Below are 19,043 nucleotides of genomic sequence, written 5' to 3'. Positions count from 1 at the left end.
AAATTACAGCATTGCCCAAACCTTCCAAAGAAAAGGAAATCAGGGCTTTCCTTGACAAACTTTTCATGTGAGTATGAAAGGGCTGGCAATACTCATAACCGTCCCTGCGTTCAGAGCACAAATCTGAAATTTATGCATATGTAAATATTATTCTTCTTACTCAACTCCAACATCTGCAGATCATAAGTCACAGTAATGCAAAAAGCTATTTAAATATTTTAAAGTGCGTATGTTTATTAAATGTTATCTAAAATTTATCCTCCTTTAATGTTTTGATCAACTTTATATGGAAATTTGGGGGGCATTTTCACAGCAAATGCTTAGCTTCCAGCACAGAGTACACAGTAAGGGACATTTCAAAGGTAACAAGAAGGTAGGTGAATTGTACTTGATATAAACGAAAAGAATTTTTTCAAAGGTGACATCCAAAAAGTTATGGTAAAAGAGACTGCTGGCTGGAAATGAACAATGAGTCTCCTGGAATATGAAAGGGAGTTGGCAATGCTATTAATTTTCTTGGAAAAAATAATCTGCGGGCAGCACTGCTATTTAGACTGAGGTTTTCTTGCAAACCTGAATAGTAAAAATCAAAGCCTCCATTTCTGGACTTTTCCTAAGAAACTTGTATGTAAATGTCTCAATTAAGTATCTAATAGCATCACATTTATTGTTAACATAAATAATGATCACAATAGCCTTTCAAACATTTAAAATTGCCGCTAACACGAAGCTGGGACACATCCCCAGCTGGTTCTTTAGTCATTACCTGAAGGGGTCTATAAAGTTTATTCTCACATGTAACAGAGAAGAAGAGCAGCTTAGTGGAAAACTGATGTTAAACACATCATGAAGGTTTGGACATTTTAATACAGCTGACAGCTTTCATTTTCAGCCTGAAATTTTATTACTGTTCTAGTGGTCCCACATGGCCTTTTCTGACCAGCTCCTGCGATGCTAAACTTCCCATCACACAAACTCCTGTAAAAACACACACTTGACAGCTGAAAAGGAAGTGGAGGGCACCTGTAAATGAAAGAAGGAAAAGCCACAGGTTCAATGCAGGAATCTGTGCAACCTTAGCAGCTTTTAGCAAAATTCCAGGTTCCACCAATATTTCTGTCATGTGCATTCTAAGCATATTCTCATTTTCCTCTGGCTGGAACAGAAGCAGCAGCAGCTCTTTTCCAAAAGCAACAACTCCATGGTTCACACAGACAGTTTGATATAATTGGCATTATGACAGTTTTAAGCAGATAAAGTCTTAGTGTAGTAATAACTTCGTATCTTAATACTCTTATTAATTAAAAAGTAATTCGTTCTTGCACACCTAAGCACATGGGGGTGGGGGGGGGGGGAATGGCAAAGTAGCAGATAAACAACAGTATTTCTGAAATAAAATGCAATTTTGTCTAAATGATCTGAACAGTGAAGAAAATGCTCCTATTACTTCACGACACAAAACATTTTGAAAAGTACACACACACACACACACACACACACACAAAAAAAAAGCACAGAAACAGTTAAAAACTTAAAACACTTAAAAACTTCTTGGAACAAAACGTTTCCACGTGTAACTGAAGTATCATACACTGACTGACAGAAAATTTCAAGCACAGAATAAAAGCTGGGAGAGAGAAGTACTCCTGAATTTTGGTTTCAGCAAGATGTCCAAGTTTGGTCTGGTTGGAGCTCCTTGTAAATTTACATATTTCCTTATGCTTCCACAGGGCCTGCTACTATATAAAGATGTCCTGAGGTGGGATTAATGAAATCCCAGCACCTAGCACACAGCCTGACACACAATGGAATAATAATCATCAGTCATTGCAGGAAGTTACAGGCTGAATCACCCCTGGGCAAATAACAGACAAAAAAGAGAAAAATAATCTCTTTTGGGTTTTTCTAAGATTCAGCAGTTTATGCCAACTACCCTAATATGATGTTTGTACATGTTTGTTTTACAGTATCTAAAGTGAAGGAACTCCTTCATGCTGCCTGCTGCTCCTTCCTGTCATGCTTCTCCTCCAAAAATACCTTACTCATCAAAGCTTGGATGCTGGAAAGCCAGGTAGATGCACATTAAACTCTTAATTAATCCTTTCGCATCCCAGGAATTAAGATGCCAATAGTTCAATCTGTGCATGCAAAAATATGCTAATTTCTTTGACTTTTTAAGATGCAAACTTGAATTCCACTGTCCACAGGCTTTTGGCTCCTTGCTCCATGAAGCCAGTGCTACCCAGCTCAACCTCAAAGGAACAGAATCAGCAAAGAGGAGGACTTACACTTTAAGACAGGATACCCTTTTCAAGAGTATTCCTGAAAAAGAGCACATTCCACCCTCCCCTCCCATTCTGGAGCTCAGTGTCATTCCCCACAGCAAAAGCCAAGGCTTGCAGAACGCAGAGTGAGGAGGGAAAATATTTCATAACCATCTTCTGTGTAAATTACAAAGGCATGGAAAAAGGCACAAGGCATTCTCAGCGGACCAGAAACCCTAATAAAACCACAGACACTGGAGCTGAAAACAATCTTCTTAATTATTAACCTAAGTAGGAAAAATAACTGTTTCACACATTACCCTTAGAGAAAAAATTAAACATATATATGTCTATTTAAACTGCAATAAACATTTCCTCAGATGACTGTCTAGACTGATGTGATAATTTAAGTTCAGAATAAGCTAAAACCCCAGCCTGCTACTATTTACTAGAGTTCTGTCTGTGTAGAGGCAGAAACACAGCCTCTGTTCTTCAGATCTTTTGGGTGTGTCCAGCAAAACCAAAGGGCTTTAGAAATTTACCTCTTGAGCTCATACAGGATTTTCAGGGAGACATTATAAAGCTGAGTATCTTTTCACAACCAAAATATAGGAAGGAAGATCATTTATACATCCTCTCAATACAGAAGTAATTTAATCATGTTTCTCATATAGCAAGCTATTAGTCTGAGGTGAAGTAAACCAGTTTACTTTTGGCACTCCATGATTTTGCAACCCTGGATGCAATGTGCTCTTGACTGGCTTCAGTAAACTACTCCTGATAATACCTGGATTACTCTTTTCCATACATATTTTACTATAGCAACTACAGCTTTTAAGATACTGCATAATAAATGATTAATGCTTATGAAGACAGATATGATTGAAAATTTAAAGAAGATCCACTTTACATAACTTTAGGCCTTACCATTTAATTCACTGTAAGGGAGCTCAAAGCATAACAGACATAATGAAAAATATCAGGGGAGAAAATACAGAAAAGAAAATTCCTTCCAAATATCTGTCATCTTTCTAACCCTCAACCAAAGCCACACAGAGTTTTGGGGTCTCCACACTCATCCTCCTGGCTCAACATTGAGACAGTTTTATCAAACTCCTTTCTTATTAATCAAAACAAGCCTAAGGTGAATGAAAATGCCCTTTGAGAGAAAAGCAAGCAAAACAACAACAACAACAACAAAATCTTCCCACTTCTTATTTTTCAAACTCAGCGTTTCACAAACAACTGTGGAGGTGCTATTGAATAATATGCACTTTCCCTCTCCCATTTCTTGCTCCAACACTGCAATAGTCAAAGAAATATCCAAAACCCTTCTTTCACTCTCTCTCTCAGATCTAATATGGAGCCTTTGTGTACACAGAACATGTAATCAAGGAAAAAAAAAACAATTTCAGGCATTCATAATCATTACAGAAATAAGCTTCCAAGGTTCCTAAGTTTCCCAGATAATCTCTCAAGCCTCCTCTACACAATACCTGTAAACTTAAGAGGAAACTTGTCTAACTTATTCTAATATATTTTACAGTCAAAAAAAGTGAAAAATTTGATTATTTCTTCCTCTTTCCAGAACTTCAAAACTGGGTCCTTCAGCTTATTTCTGCTTTTTCCAATTTTGCCTAGAACACCCATATAAGCAATACATTACACTAGTACTTGCTGAATTTGACAGAAAGTTTTTTACTATTTACATGAGTATTTCAGACGTTTTTGCATTTTCTTTGTTAAAGACACTCCCTGTGGGCAAAAGTGTCTCAATTTCTTCTGATCTCTAACTTTCCTAGATATCCTGAAAATAGAACAAGATTTTTTTTTTCCTGGATATCTTACCAATTAATTAGCTCAATAAGATTAATTTTTTTTTTTTTTAGTTTTCAGAAGAAATAATCTTTTCTTCTGAAACTCTAACAAAGCCATCATGGCCTTGCTCAGCTCTTGTATTTTCTCTCTCCCCAAGTAAAACAAAAAAAGAAGATGACATTTTAGTGCTACTGACCAACAGCAAAATTTTCACTGTGGAAGGGAAAAGATAAGACCAGACAGAATTTTTCAAAGGCATCATCTTCCCTCTCCTCTGCAACGTTTCTCACTCATGACTTTGCTTCACTGCTCCCTATTATCAGACCCTCGTTTCACTTTTCAGTGAACAATCCTTAGATGTAGAGCATAAGCTGGTATAAGTCCTACCTAACACATAAAAAACACAATTTTTTATGCTGTCCTAGACTTGTTCCTCTTATAGGTAAGAGGAAAAAAATTACTTTTCAAGTGCAGATTTTTTTTAAAAAGTAGATATATGAAAAAAATACAAATATTGGCTCTAAGTATAAGGTGTAACAGTTCTGGCAGTTCTTTCTTTCTCTCTTTTCACAGTTTAGGGCAGCACAGCTACAGAGCTTCCCTTTTAAATTCTTTAAACCAGTGAAACATTCCCTGTGCCTGAGCTGCTGCACTCTGGTGAAAACTCTCAAGCCTTTGGAAGAAGTGATTTTAATCCATATTTTTATTTTACTGTTGTAGACCTACTTTAAAGGCATAAAACCTCAGCTTTTAATCCTAATACAAAGTGCAACAACCCCACATCTATCACACTTTCCTGTCCGATGCTTGAACAAACTGAGAAGTTTTGAAGATTTCAAGCGCTTCAAAAGCAGAAAAACTGCTGCATTTAAGGGTTTTTACCTTTTTCTTTTGTTGGTGCCAAACAAAGAGTCATTCAAATACTGGGATTTAATTAAAAACTAAAAGAAGGGAGTAAGGGAGAGACACTGACTGGAATCACAGTCCTTCCTTCATCACTACTGCAATCAGCATGTCAGCATTACCTGTGTCATTTTTAAAACTGCTAAATGTTGTATCTTCTGCAGACCTAGAAGGGAGACATTTTCCAGTGCCAGCTAACAACAAGCAAACACACACTCTGTGCAGCTTTTTCTGGACGTTTCCCTTTGAAAACCTTGTTTCTGGGGATAATGATGGACAACAAAAGCAGGGAATGCATTGCCAGAGGCCTGTAACATCACTAGGCACTGACATCTGAGGGCAGGAAAGCAGCTTTTTGCACCTGCCCTGCTGTGGTCCATCAGGGGATGATGTGGGCCGAATATCTACACGCCAGAATGTGCGGCACAAAAAGGAGCTTGGTGAGCAGGGACTGCACTTAAACGTGTGTGTTACTAACACCTGGCAGCACCTCTAGCCTCAAAAAAGCCCTCCAAAATATCTAACAAGTCCTTCCAACATAGAAGAACCTATTCAAATACTTGTACTTATTTATTCCCCCATATCTCACTATAGGTCTTGCCTCAGGTACTCACCTGACAGATGAAGCTTTGCCTCTTACTGCTGCAGGTATTTGCAATTCTTATCTCTACTATTTCCAACAGAAATAGAAGCATTGGGTTTTTTTTAGTCTAAACTGAAGCTTCTTTTGCTGTAACAAAACATGGCCATTGCAGCATTTTGCTTGCAATCAGCCTTCAGCTAAGCATTGAAAAAGCTGACAGAAATGCTTTCTTAAAAAAATTTAAGATAAAAGGGAAGAATAGTGAAAGTTGCAAATTGTAGGAAGATTTTCACACTCTGTAGTGAAGATTTTCACATTCTGCTGACTTATTTTTAGCTAATTTTATTAAACAGAACTTAATTTATTTAAATTAGGCTTCAAGTTGATGATTTAACACTTGTATTTCCCTCAGTGAGCAGGAACACCCCCTGTGAACTGGGCCATGTAGTTTTAAGCATGCTACAGTAAACTAATTACTTTTTTCTTCACTCAACAGGCCTTGCACAACTTCTTTATGAACCTGTACAAAATAACCCAGGACCACATGCTGCACTTCCCAAAGGCTAAAATTAGACTGAAGATGAATTAAACTGATGTTTAGCAGGTCACTCTTTCATTTATTGTACACTGAAAGAAAAGAAGCAGGAAGACCATAAAAAAAACCTCTACTCTGGCTCAGGATGATAGCAGCCATTAATAAAGGGGAAAAAAAAAAAAACCCAACAACCTCACAGCAAAATTAAAAAACTATCTTCCCAAGACTCCCACAAAAAGAGAAGAGCTTGCTGATCAAAAAACATTTTTGCTGTTGAGCACCTCATGGTACTGCTAGCATCAACCAGGAAAAGCTGTGTCAAGTTAAGAGGTCTTCTAAATACTTGTCAGAAGAAGACATTACTTAAGGAACTACATTTTCTGTTGCTTCATTTAGACTGTCACTAAAGCACATAGATCTTCAGCACCACTACAGATTAAATATACATTTTATTTCTTCTTTATAATAAAATTGTATTTGAGAAGTGTTGACTACTATACAAATGTGTGTCAGTTTGCTACACTAGCTTAATTTTGAACACATGCATTATCCCCAAACATCTCTATAAGCCCTGTGCCCATCAGCTGCCTCAGTGTGTGTCCAGTTCAGTTCTGTATTATTCTTTACCCTTCTGCCTCAATTACTAACAACACTTTAGCTGAGGATGCTCTTTGCTTTGTCCTACTTGCTTCTCTGTGCTGTTGACAGCTTTTTTATCCACTGCCCAGCTTAAAGAAAAACTCTTTATCTCATGTTGTATTAACAGAATTTTAGTCTCCTGGAATGGTTTGGGTGGGAAGGGACCCTAAACCCCATCCAGTGCCACCCTGCCATGGCAGGGACACCTCCCACTGTCCCAGTGTCCAGCCTGGCCTCGGGCAGTGCCGGGGATGCAGGGGCAGCCCCAGCTGCTCTGGGCACCCTGTGCCGGGGCCTGCCCACCCTGCCAGGGCACAATTCCTCATTGCCAAGATCCCGGCCGGCCCTGCCCTCTGGCTGTGGGAGCCATCACCCTTGTCCTAACCCTACCTGTCCCTGTAAAAAATTCCTCTCCAGATCTGTTTTAGGCTCCCTTTAGCTACTGGAAAGTTGCTATTCAAATACTGTACACTTCCTTATTTTTCCCCATTTCTTACCTGTCAAAGCTGGATAGCTTTATGTGAAATTCTCCTCCCTCTTCAAAAGGATGCTCTTCCTAAGCTGTGCATTTCTACTCATTCCAAACCCTTTTGCTTCCCATTATGAGCCACTTAATATGGGGTAAACAAGAACTGCTCTTCCTCCCCCTGTATGGGATGGAGGCAAAGTTACATCAGTGACAAGATTTGCTTTTCTCCCTACTTCTTTCCTTTATCCCATGATAAAGAAGGAAGAAAACATGCTTGCTTTTCCACAGCTTCCTATCTCTGAATATTATCAATTTTAAAAAATGCACACAAACCATGAGCAGTGACACTACTCTCATTTACAGTGTTGAGAAACCAGAGAATTGGTGATGCTAGGAAAAAAATTGTCCTTACATGAACAACTGAGAATGAGGCCTCCTTTTCTGTTGCTCTTTCTTCTTTTCTATTCTTTTCTCTGGGAAAACTCAACTGCAGAAATTTCAACACTTTCTTTTTTTTTTTTTTTTTTTTTTTTTCCCCTCTTTAAAGACACCACACAAAAAACTTGGATCTTGGGCGCTTGCTGACCAGAGACCAGATTTGACAGGAAACATAAGAGGTCAGCACACACATCAGCAAAAGCAGGACCTCCCAAACAGGTTCTTCTCTCTTTCTAACCCAGCAGAAAGCCTCAAGTTGAATACTCTGATCATGCCAGTCATCAGTGACTGCTCAGCCTCCTGTCTCCAGCCCGGAAATTAGTCTGCTCAGAGCCCAGATAGCTGAAAAACCAACCACATTCTATCTACAGCTTAGGCTGGGAGGCCAAGCTGAAGGAAACACACACATGTTCTGTGTTAGGAAGAAAATACCTAATTTTAAAGAACTTAATTTACAGAACCATAAAAAGCGTGCGTTTAAAACACACTGATGTAAATAAAACCTACAAAACAACGTCTCTTATAACTTTGAGGTGATTTGCAAGGGAAGTTCACATATCCTTAAACTATAAAATTTTACTCAGAGTTATGAACTGCTGCTAAATTCAGTTTAAAAATAAACCACTGAGATACTTCTTGCTGTAAAATATTTCAGGCAACTATGGCAACCCATAGATGAAGAAACCACTGCATTCTGCTATTTATTGGAAAGCATAAACTATTACATTAAAAGCATAAATTACAAATTTCTGTTGAAATAAATAGGCATCTAAGGCATCTTTTACAATACTTTCACATACTCCATCTCATGTAATGCATAAACAAAATGACCACTTAGATAATTTTATAGTTATTATCAGGATATACCATAGGAGTCATCTTTCTTTAACTGAATAACAGTAAAATAAATTAGTAACTTCTTTACTTGAGTATGAGAAGGTCTATGCAATACCAAGGTTAGGCAAATTGTACTTAGCCCTATCAAAGCTGTAAAAGCATGCTATATTAGATATTAGATTAGACAGTTATTATATATGCAATTATATATGCTATATTTTATTGACAGTAACAGAAGGAAATTTGGGTTACTACCTCCAATTTCAAGCAATAAAATGCAAACCTTGAATTGAAATAACTCAATTTTCAAATACCCACATAAGGCAGATGAACTCTCGCAGAACAAGAGCACTCCACACAAAATTGAAAACCTAGGACTTTCAAGGAGAGCTGGGAAATATGGATGCCAAAACACTGATGTTTAAATTCCTGTACAGGGCTTGAATTCTGCAGCTAAAGATTTCACAATGAATGGCAAGAAGGCAAACCTGAACCCTTTCAACATCACAAACGTTAGGCTGCAACACCCAAGTGAAGCAGAATCTTTTAAGCTTTGAAGGTCAAACAATTTAAAGTATAAAAATCATTACTAAAAACTCTGAGCCATCATCACAGCTGGAGTCTGTCATATGCATCAATATGATTCCACAGCCCTGAATGTAGTCGGGGAACAGAAGCAAGTCTTAACTAGGAATGGTTTCTTTTTTCTAGGATAAAAAGCAAGCTTACCAAGTTGTCTGGCAATAAATAAAAAGCATTTCTGAGTGCAATCAACTACATTAAAAAGGAACTATTTTGAATATTGCAATTCTATCATGCCATAGTTCAGCCAGAAGTATAATCCACCTTAGACACTTAGCCCAGACTGCAGAATTTGCAGTGTTAAGATCCATTAGAAGCAAGGCCCAAACTACAAATTACCCTAACCTTGTCCAACCCCTTGAAAATCCATTCCAAACAGAAAGACTTGGTAACTTCTTATTTTACACAAGTATACACTGTGCACAGACATACCTCTGAATGGCTACAAAACAGCTGTAAGTATTAATACATTTTTAACAAAATACTATTTCCTATTTCTCCACTAACCAAACTATGCAAGATTTGGGTCCTTGTGCCTGCTTCAGAAGAAATAACTACAGGAAATGGGATAAATAGAAAACTGCAAATCAGGTTTAAGAATGCAAACAACAACAAGCTGGAGACAAACAAACTGATTCCTCTTTCTCCTGCGATACCTAGTGGGTCTATAAACCAGCCTGGAATAGCAAATAGAAACTCCTGCTTTTTCAGTGTGTGGCTTTCTAGTTCCTTTACCTCCGTGGAATTTATTCCCATTTCACAGTAAACAAATGCTAAAAAAAAAAATTAAAAACATAAAAAGGTGCAAGACATATTTTCAAGGTATTTCTCCAAATTTATACACAGCACTGAGCATTTCACAGCTGAATTTGAAAAAGGGATTTCCACAGGACTCCCTTCTGAAGACACCTCTGAGATGCATTCTAGAATAACAATGGGTTTAGGAACTGAACCCTGTACTATGGTAATTGGTTATTTTTTTCAGTCCTTCTCTGACTTCTTCTCAACTAACCAGAGCAAATTACTTCCAAAGTTCCTCTTATGAAAGAGATGTTACACAGGGAAAAAAAATGTTCAATTATCTAGACTTACACAATCCCAACACCACCACCAATTCTGCTGGATTGTTATTTTATGTAGCAGAGAGCAAAAGGCATCTAATCTTTTAACTATTGTGTGACAAAATACACAGCCTAAATGAGCTGAAATTCCTACCAATTAGGCTTTGTACGTGTCAATGCTCAATGTGTCTGCCAAACTAAAAAAATTTAAAAAAAAAAAAAAAAAAGAAGACACTTTCTAAAATTACAAATAGACATGCACACACAGCAATTTTTTTTGTATAAAACTACTCACAGTTTCCTTCCTTAAATTCCCTTTACCTCTTTGGCACTGAGGGCCAGTGAAGCCGTAGATGCAGGCGCAGCGGTTGGGCCCGACACACCTCCCTCCGTTCTGACAGCCACTCTCACAGACAGCTTCAATTAACAAAACAGACAGAAAGGTTAATTATGCCACGGCAATGGCATTGACAGAGCAACACATGCGTCATTTAAAAAATTCTCATTTCTCTCCCGCTGCTCTAAGCCTCTCTAGGCCTGAGGATGGAGCTGATCTCCCTCCTGCCACCTCCACCAGCAATGACTGTGCACACCAAATTCCATCAGCACCTGCTGGTATCAACTGCAAACAGCTGCCCAGCACAGACTAGCAGCACATGTCCAACTTCAGTGTGTTTCAATCAGCTGCGCAGCTCTAGTCACTCGTAAGAACTATGTAAGAACTTATTATCCCTCACCGAAGTTACCTACCTATCAAACCTCAAGCATTTTTTGGGCAGATTGTGTTGTTCAGTCACAACAGCAACGAACCTTTTGAGAAGAGAAAGGAGTCCAAGAGAGAGATAAGCATCTCTCAGAGTCGATGCTGCTGGAAGGAGGAGTGATGTTTAAAAGCAAAGGTAAAGAATTACCTGTTTAACTCATCACTTTTTACCTAAAAAGCCCCTGTGTTTCTTAAAAGATCCCGAAAAAAATAATTTTTTTGTGGTGAAGGAGGAAGCAGGGTGGGGTGAAAGGGTTATAAATCCACAGAACATTTAGATGAAAAAGATATTTTACTGTCATGGAACTTCAGAGCACCCACTCATACTCTTTACCAATGGTCTAAATCAAGAACAAAGCTTCCTGCCAGACCACTGAATTTTCTCAGTTCAAAAGGAGGAGAAGAAGAGGAAGAGTCCTTCAGAGAGGCTGAAAAATGCCATTAAAAGAGTGCCTTAACTAACCATCACTTTAGCTACTTTCTGACTCATCGCTTCAGGTCTTGGCTTCAAAATTGTCCAAAATTAGCACATGAAACGTTTCCAAATCAAAGTATTTCAGCTTACAGGACAATCATAATATTTTTCAACTTTTCCATTTTTGGTCTCAAAGTCAGTAGGCTGCCTTCCTAAATGTGTCTCCTCAGTTTGGATGTGGTATTTGTAACACATTTGAGTATCCAGGGCAAAAGAACCTCAGAAACCTAGAGAAGGTAATAATTTCAAACTGAAAAAAAGGTACACATGGCTCCTGTATCATAGTGGAGAGCATAACTGTTGGGTGGAAATGTGATAAAGCCTTACTTCTTACCAAGAACCACCAAACAGAATTACCTTTTCCTGAAAATGCACACATAAAAAGAAGGTATTTTGCTGCATGTGTTACATTACTGAATTAATGGACGGCACTTCAGCAAGACAATTAACTTGATTATATACAATTAAATTTTTCTAAATAGAAATTAAAACATATTTACATTTTTAAGACTGTCTAGAAGACACCTATTCATAATCCTGCTTGAAATTTTAACTACATGATACAGTGAAACCAATCTCCAGCGTTTGTTCAGATTTTCTGGACTGATTCAGGGTCACCACTTGAAAATTCAATCATCTTTTTATTTATTCACTGGAAACTTGCCTTGTCTGAGAACATTCAGGTGTTGGATATATTAACAATATGTTTTAATATATTTTAACAAAAGCAGGAAGGGACCAGCAACCCTGAATACAAAACTTCACTGGGGTCACAGGTGAGGATTACAACTATTTGCTAAAATTTTAGAGAGTTTTATCCACTTAAAGCAGGAGCAAGACAATTTTTTTTCCCTAGTCATTTTTATTAATGCTGGAAAAAACAATCTTCCACACTATTCAGCCCATCTAGTTTTTGCAGAGCTGCCCTCTGTCTGCCTCTAGTTCTTTCAGCCCTGCTTTATGGAATTAATTTATCTCCTAATTAGTAGTCAGCTGGCCTCAGAATACACTTTTGAGTCTTTCTTCATCTCTGCAGCCTTTAGGGACTTTTATTGTTTGCTAAATTGCTGCAGCTTGTAAACACTGTGCTGTTATAGGTAAAGCTGGGCAAATAATTCACTTTCTAGTTTGTCTGCCAACCCAAAAAGGTATCCAATAGCTTGAACCATATTCAATCCTTTTTTTCCTTAGACTAAGTAGAAAACAGGAGAACATTCTCCAACTCAGCAGTGAGACTATTGTTCTGAGGCAGAGAAAACTTTGTTAAGGGAGAATGAAAAACCGGCGAACATCTGGAATGAAGAGGGGGATGCACGGTGATGCTGCTCCCCAAAATTGCTCAGTGATTCCAAACTGTAACTTGAATTTTAGAGAGCACAAAAGCACCTCATGCAGGAAATGACTGCCAGCTGAACACCACACCCCAAAACAAGCATCTCTCTCGGGGGTTTCACTGCGCCTCAAGCAAACCCGGCTGCGACTTACGCTGCTCACAGTGGGCACCAGAGAAGCCCTTCTGGCACTGGCACCGCTCATCCACGCACGTCCCGCCGTTCCTGCAGCTGATGCTGCACTGCTGTGCTGCTGGGAGAGACCCAAAATCAGCCAAAAACACCACCAAGGAATGGCCTTTCACAGCCCTGGAGATGGGACCCGAATGGTGGGCTTTGCACCACCTTATGCTGCATATTTTAGGTGCACACTCATGGAGGGGTTTCCTACAGTTTTCTACGATTACGTTGCAACTCAGAACTTTTAACTGCATTGAGAACTGTACAATCTTGATTTCTTACCAGAATGGACTCAATGGAAATGTGAATACCACACACATTCATTTTTAAACTTACTTCTCTCTTTAAGCATATTTTGTTTAGATTTGTCACACAGAATAAACAGGCACGTGCGGAATAACAAACTCCAGGTGTCTTACCTAAGCATAATTTACACTTGCACATGCAGTAATGAGAACTTATTTTTAAGGAAGTTGGCATTTTTGTCACTGAAACTTGAAGAGAATGACTTTCAATGAAATCTCTGATGAAAACACACTTAAGTCCTTACCAGGTCTTGATCCACAGGTGGGTGATATCTGCCCACTGGCACAAGTGCACATGTTGGGACGGGAACAAAATCCATCACCACAGCTATTTCTGCAAATTGCTGAGGAAGAACACAGAAAGGTGACAGGGATTAACAGAAACCTGAGGCTTAAAAAAAAAAAAAACCAAACAACAAACCAACTCTTGAAAACTCACTTCATTGGGACAGCAATTACGCATGCAAAAGTAATTTTAAGTTACATAAAGTGAACTGAATTTTGACATAATTAGTATCTCTTGACAAATTTGAAGACAATCAGAATTAAATCAGGCATATTCAAACACTGACCTGACCACTGAAATCAGGTAATCAATTCTTTGCCCAGTTAGAAGTATCAGCCAATTATGCAAGTAATGTAAAATCATTTAAAACACGTCTTTTAGACCACAAGACCTGTGAGAAAACATTACCAAGAACCCAAGATTTGAAGGAATATAACCAATGCCAATTTGCACTATGGGCTTCACTCTTACAATCACCATTTTAAAAGCATTTTAGGGTCTTTTTTTTTTTTTTTTTTCTATCACCACGATTATCCATCCTTTGCCCAAAGAAGCTTGGCGGGAAGTCAATGTGCAAATGCTGGACTTTGCAACTTTGTAGTGTTTCCCTAAATATGGTTTCCTGCACTCAGGTAGCTCCCACACTTTTATTTAAAAAGCATAAAAAGCCCAGGAAAGCCTGCTGAGCCCACACCTGGCATGTTGCATGCCTGACCTTGTGCCATCCCCATGATGACCCCAAGTTCCTGCTTTTCCTTCTCACTCACCATGCAGCACAGCAAGGAGTGACAGAACCACAAAAAAAAGAGCTAGAAGTATAAATTATTCTAAAGCAGATACAAATTAATACATCAAATCCATCTGCTCAAGTAGCAAATGAATCAAAAGAGCCTGAAGCAGTCAGAGTCACTATAGCACAACAGAGGACTTCAGAAAGACATACATTGTGCAACAGATAGCTTGTATAGTAAAAAATCCTCAAAAACAAGCAAACACCACCACCAAAAAACCCCTAAGAATCACAATTTCTTTGTAAATTGGCCTAGAGTTCTGTGAGAACCAAATAATCTGGCAGCACATCTCCACCGAAGGGCTACAACCAAACAAATACCTTGAGAAGATCACACGCCACTCTTTGGGCATCCAAAAGACGCAAAATGCATCATCTACATGCTACAATAATGTCCCAAATGTGAAAGCACGAGAAGTCAAAGAGTTTATGGGATTTTTCTGTTCAACTGGAATTAGAGACGTGCCATAGGCTGACTTAAAATACAATTCCATGAGCCAGGATGTGGATTTAGAGCACTTGACGAGCACAGGAAATGGGGTTGTTTTTTAATATTCCTGTTCAGTCCATCTTTATATACTACAATGTCAACCTCTTGATAGAGTAAGGTTTACATTTAGTCCATTTCTTAATTTATTATCCACAAAGGAGTAATTTTTTTACCAAACTGAAAGCCCTAGACTTTAAGGCCATATCCTAAATATGCCTTCATCAGAACAGTTTACTCTGTATAACAAAAGAGTAAAAGTAAGTAGACCTTTTAGACCAAGGTCTAAAATCTTGGTTTTTAGACAAAAGATCACTTTTAATCATAAATGTGCCACAGACCACCAACAACCACCACCACATCACCAGCTTGAAACGCTGTCAGGTCAGGATGGTTTCTTTTTCACCTACCACTGGCTCATAGATTTCTCCTCACTGAAATACCACTTTAAAATCACCAGTTAAAGTATGCATCAATTATAACCAGCACATCTCCAATAAGAAGTTTGATACCTTGTCCAGCATCCTGTGCAGGAGGTTTTTTTCTAGGTGAAAAACTCTAGCTAAAGGGAATGTCATCTCCACAGACATTAAATGTCAGCATAGAAATGTGTACACTTAAACCTCGACCAAAAGCAGAAAAGTGTCACAGACAATACTGCTCTGCCAAAATCATTCACCCTATAAACATGTTAGAAAGTGCAATTTTCTTTCCAATTGCTTACTGCAATTAGAGTGCAGTAAGCAGGCAGGAGCTAAAAGATGTCCCTTGTGCACATAAATTAAAAATAAAACAGATTGTTCTGGATGTGGGCAGGCCTGAGAGCAAGGCCTTTAAGAGGCATTGAGAGACAATTTAAAGGATATCTTGTAAGGATTGTTGAAAGCCCCTAAACACATTTGAGCCCGACACACAGCTGAATCTGAAAAGCCTATCAAGAGCATAATAGGCAGCCCAAAGCCTTCTTAAAATCTCTACTTTACATTAAAGCAAATCAAGCAGTATTGAAAGATTTGATAAACGTGAAAAGAACATTGTGAGGAACTCCTTTTATTCCACAGCAACATCAATAAAAGGATCTTCCTCTGAATGGCACCATAATCCTTCACTGGAAAATTCTGGGTCAGCTTGAGGTGAAAATAAGTGTTACACGGCACAGTTATCCCCAATATTAGCCAGTCAAGTCTAACCATGTAAAACCAACAGATGTGAGCAGGTGAGGGAGGCCTGGAATCATAAAAAATAACCTTGGCTTATCACCCTTCCCTTGCCCAGTTTTGTCCTGCATACCTGCAGTTAATCAGGTGGAGAATGACAAAGACCTTCACTCTGAAGTTGAGCATACTTATTAACAAAACAGACAGTGACAGGCTAAATTAAATGGCAACAGATTAAAAATTTAAGGTCTGAAGGAGGCATTGTCTACTATCAGCTGTTACCTAACACAGAGAAATCTCAACTTCATTTTCTATTTCATGGTAGACACCCCCAAAGACATCATCCCACCAGAGTTCTGAGCACATTCCCCTCACACACAACTTTTTTCCTTTTTTTATTTTTTTGCCATACCATGTATGTCAAAAGTCACATCTGTCAGCACAGTACCAGCCAGTAGCCAGTCTACATGCCTGACAGCCATCAAAACACAACTAAAAATAACAGCCAAGACAGTAAGCATCCCAGATGTAAAGGAGCTTTCTATTTGATTGTAATTCTAAGCTTCAGAGAACTTTAAGATCTGATTTGCCTATATCAAAACCTTTTGGCTTTTTTTTCCCCGTTACTACAGTTCAGCATTTGATTTGACAAAGTTTCGGACTTTTTTCCTGAGCTGTCACGGCTTTTCTTTACAAACTAGGTGGAGACATGTCTCTTATCAACATACAGCCCGTTTCAGCTACAAGGAACGTCAAACTGCAATTCCATCTTGGTTTATTTTTCCTAAAAAAATAAATTAGTGCCTAAAAATAACGTGAAGCACAGAACTGGAAGTAGCTTTTCTTGTGCTGAAGGATAAGTGTGACTCGTAGGAGAATATTTACTCTCCTTATTAAGCCCTGAGCAGTAGAAGCAGCCAGACACTTACGAACAATGCACTGATTCCCTCCAGCAAGGGTCCTCCACCCAGGGCAACAGTAGGAGCGAAATCTAGAACCACACACATTTGGCCTGCAACACAGACAAATCAATAAATGTGTACAGGAAAACAGGAAGCACTCCAAAGAGAATTTAATGTTTTACATACAGACACGGGAAAAATCTAGCTGCATAAAACAAACAAAAAACTGCATAGTGAAGTTGTCTACTCCCCAAAGGGAAAAAAAAAATCTTCCTCCAAGAGATTTTATTTTTGGGTTAGTTCAACTGATTAATACAAAAGAGGAGAGGTAGATGAGGCAAGGGTGGGTAACATTCATCCTTCTTGCAATAACTGAGGACATGGAAGAGATGAGTTTGATTCTGCTTTCATTCAAAGTCTGAGAAGCACTGCCATAAAAACGAGCTTCTTGCTGTCATCTGACACTAGACAGAAGGGATGCCCTCTCATAAGGATAAACTAATACCAAGAAATCCCTGAAATATCAGAAGAAAACCAAACCGACTCTGCATAATTTCTTTGTAGAAACCCTCCAAAACAGTGAGCGTCTAAGCGTCTCAATATCGGAAGACCCTGTACCAAGGAGCCCAATGGGGTCAATTCATTAGCTGTAATCTAGGCTCCCCACAAGGTCAGCGTTTAATTAAATCGCACTAATTAGGAAGCCAGATTCCACAGGCAAGCACCAAACTCCCGCTTATGGAACCGCGAGTCCCCAGCCTCAGAGAGGCGGGAGGGAGAGCGGCACCGGGGGCACACACACCGGGACCACCGGCAAGGGGCTCTGGCTGGGGACATGCCCCGGGGAGCACGCAGGCGGCGGGGAAGGGGGTTTCAGCCTTGTCCCTACCCTCGGAGCCCGTCGTGCTGTCCTCGCCTGCGGACCCGACCGGAGGCGCCCCCGGCCCCGTCCTCCCGGTGCGCGGCGGTAGCGGCCAAGGGGCCGCCCGCTCCTGAGGGAGCGCGGAGCGCCGGCCGATGCTGCTGCTGCGGCTGTCGCTGCTGCCTCCCGGCCGCTCCCTGCGCACACAGCACGAGGCAGCCCAGGCACAGCGATAAGAAGCACCAGCGCTGTGCCCAGAGCCGCCGCCGCCGGCCCATGCTGCGGCTATTCCGGCGGGAAGCGGGCCGGCAGCCGCGGGCGGGAGCGCGGGTCCCGCACCGCCCTCAGCGGGCACGGGGCGGCCCCCGGGCGGGGAGAAACTTCAGCCGCGGGAAATGCGCCGTGCGTCCTTCCCAGCCTGCCCGGCCGGTGCCATCAAAGCCCGGGCTCCACTGTGCTCGCAGACAGCCCTCTGCGGAGAAGGGGGAAAAAAGAGGTGAATAGTTGGATTTTCTCTCCCCCTCCCCGCCCACTCCGCCGCAACAGGAAATCTAAGGGAACCGCGCTGAATTTTCCCTTAAAAAAAAAAAAAAAAAAAAAAAGAAAGAAAAAAAAAGAACCAGACGCTAATTAACCGCGGCTAAATAAACGTGCTGGGGCAGAGCGAGAGGGGAGCGAAAAGCCCCTGCCCAGCGCCAGGGGCGGATTTACAGCGAAAAGAGCCGGAGGAGGAGCCGGTGCCGGTGAGGGGCTGGGGAGGGGGAGAGGAAGGGAGGGAGGGGGCCGGGAAGAGGGGATGGCAGGAGGGAAGGGGAGAGGAGGAGGGAGTGAGGGCTGGCGGCTGCTGGAGGGAACGGGGCTCTCGGAGAGCCAGCGGTGAGGGTAGAGCTGGTCCCAAAGCGGGTTCTGCGCATTCCTTCCGTTCTCCCCAAAAGGTTCTGGTGGCAAGGATGAGCCAGCACACCTGCCCCGCCAGCTGGGTCTGGCACAGGAGCGCTGGGCTCCTCCGAGAGCTCCTTCCCCGTTCCTATCGCCTCAGCATCGAGCGTCTTACGGCGTTTCTGCCATCAAGAGCAGGGATGTGTGGTGCTGGAAGAGCTGGCGCTTTCCTTCAGGAGCAGTTCCCTTCAGGAACGAGCAAAATTTTTGCTTGTTCTCTGCTTGCTGTTTCTCCCTACATAACCATCCCCAAAAAAGCCTCTGGCTTAGGGATTTTCCTGCTTGCTTTTTAAGGCCGAGAGCATGCATTTAGCTAGATGTGCCGAATAGTTAGCCGCCGGTGAGGAACAAATAAAAGAAGTGAGAACAAAAACGTGGCCCTGCTGACAGTGCCCAAGTGCTGGGTGCTTGTCATTGCGATAACACGGCACAATCTG

General features: G+C 40.6%; 1 protein-coding gene across 3 annotated transcripts in view; it reads right to left on the bottom strand.

Moving 5' to 3' along the window:
* The window catches only part of FBN2 (fibrillin 2), a 123,121-nt gene extending 105,176 nt beyond the window's left edge, over positions 1-17,945 (bottom strand). For 2 of the 3 annotated variants that reach the window (XM_059491937.1, XM_059491936.1), the window contains exons 1-5: positions 17,695-17,945; positions 16,833-16,915; positions 13,429-13,527; positions 12,853-12,948; positions 10,451-10,546 (exon numbers count right to left, since the gene is read on the bottom strand). In XM_059491937.1, the coding sequence (XP_059347920.1) occupies positions 10,451-10,546; positions 12,853-12,948; positions 13,429-13,527; positions 16,833-16,915; positions 17,695-17,945 (625 nt within the window). Of the gene's footprint in view, positions 1-10,450; positions 10,547-12,852; positions 12,949-13,428; positions 13,528-16,832; positions 16,916-17,694 lie in introns of those variants that run through there. The other variant, XM_059491938.1, reaches the window with a different exon arrangement.
* Between the last annotated feature and the right edge of the window lie 1,098 nt (positions 17,946-19,043).

The sequence above is a fragment of the Ammospiza nelsoni genome, chromosome Z (genome assembly GCF_027579445.1).
Source record: "Ammospiza nelsoni isolate bAmmNel1 chromosome Z, bAmmNel1.pri, whole genome shotgun sequence".
In the NCBI taxonomy this organism is placed as follows: domain Eukaryota; kingdom Metazoa; phylum Chordata; class Aves; order Passeriformes; family Passerellidae; genus Ammospiza; species Ammospiza nelsoni.
Note: the sequence above shows the minus strand (reverse complement) of the source record. Positions and strands in the feature narration are given on the sequence as shown.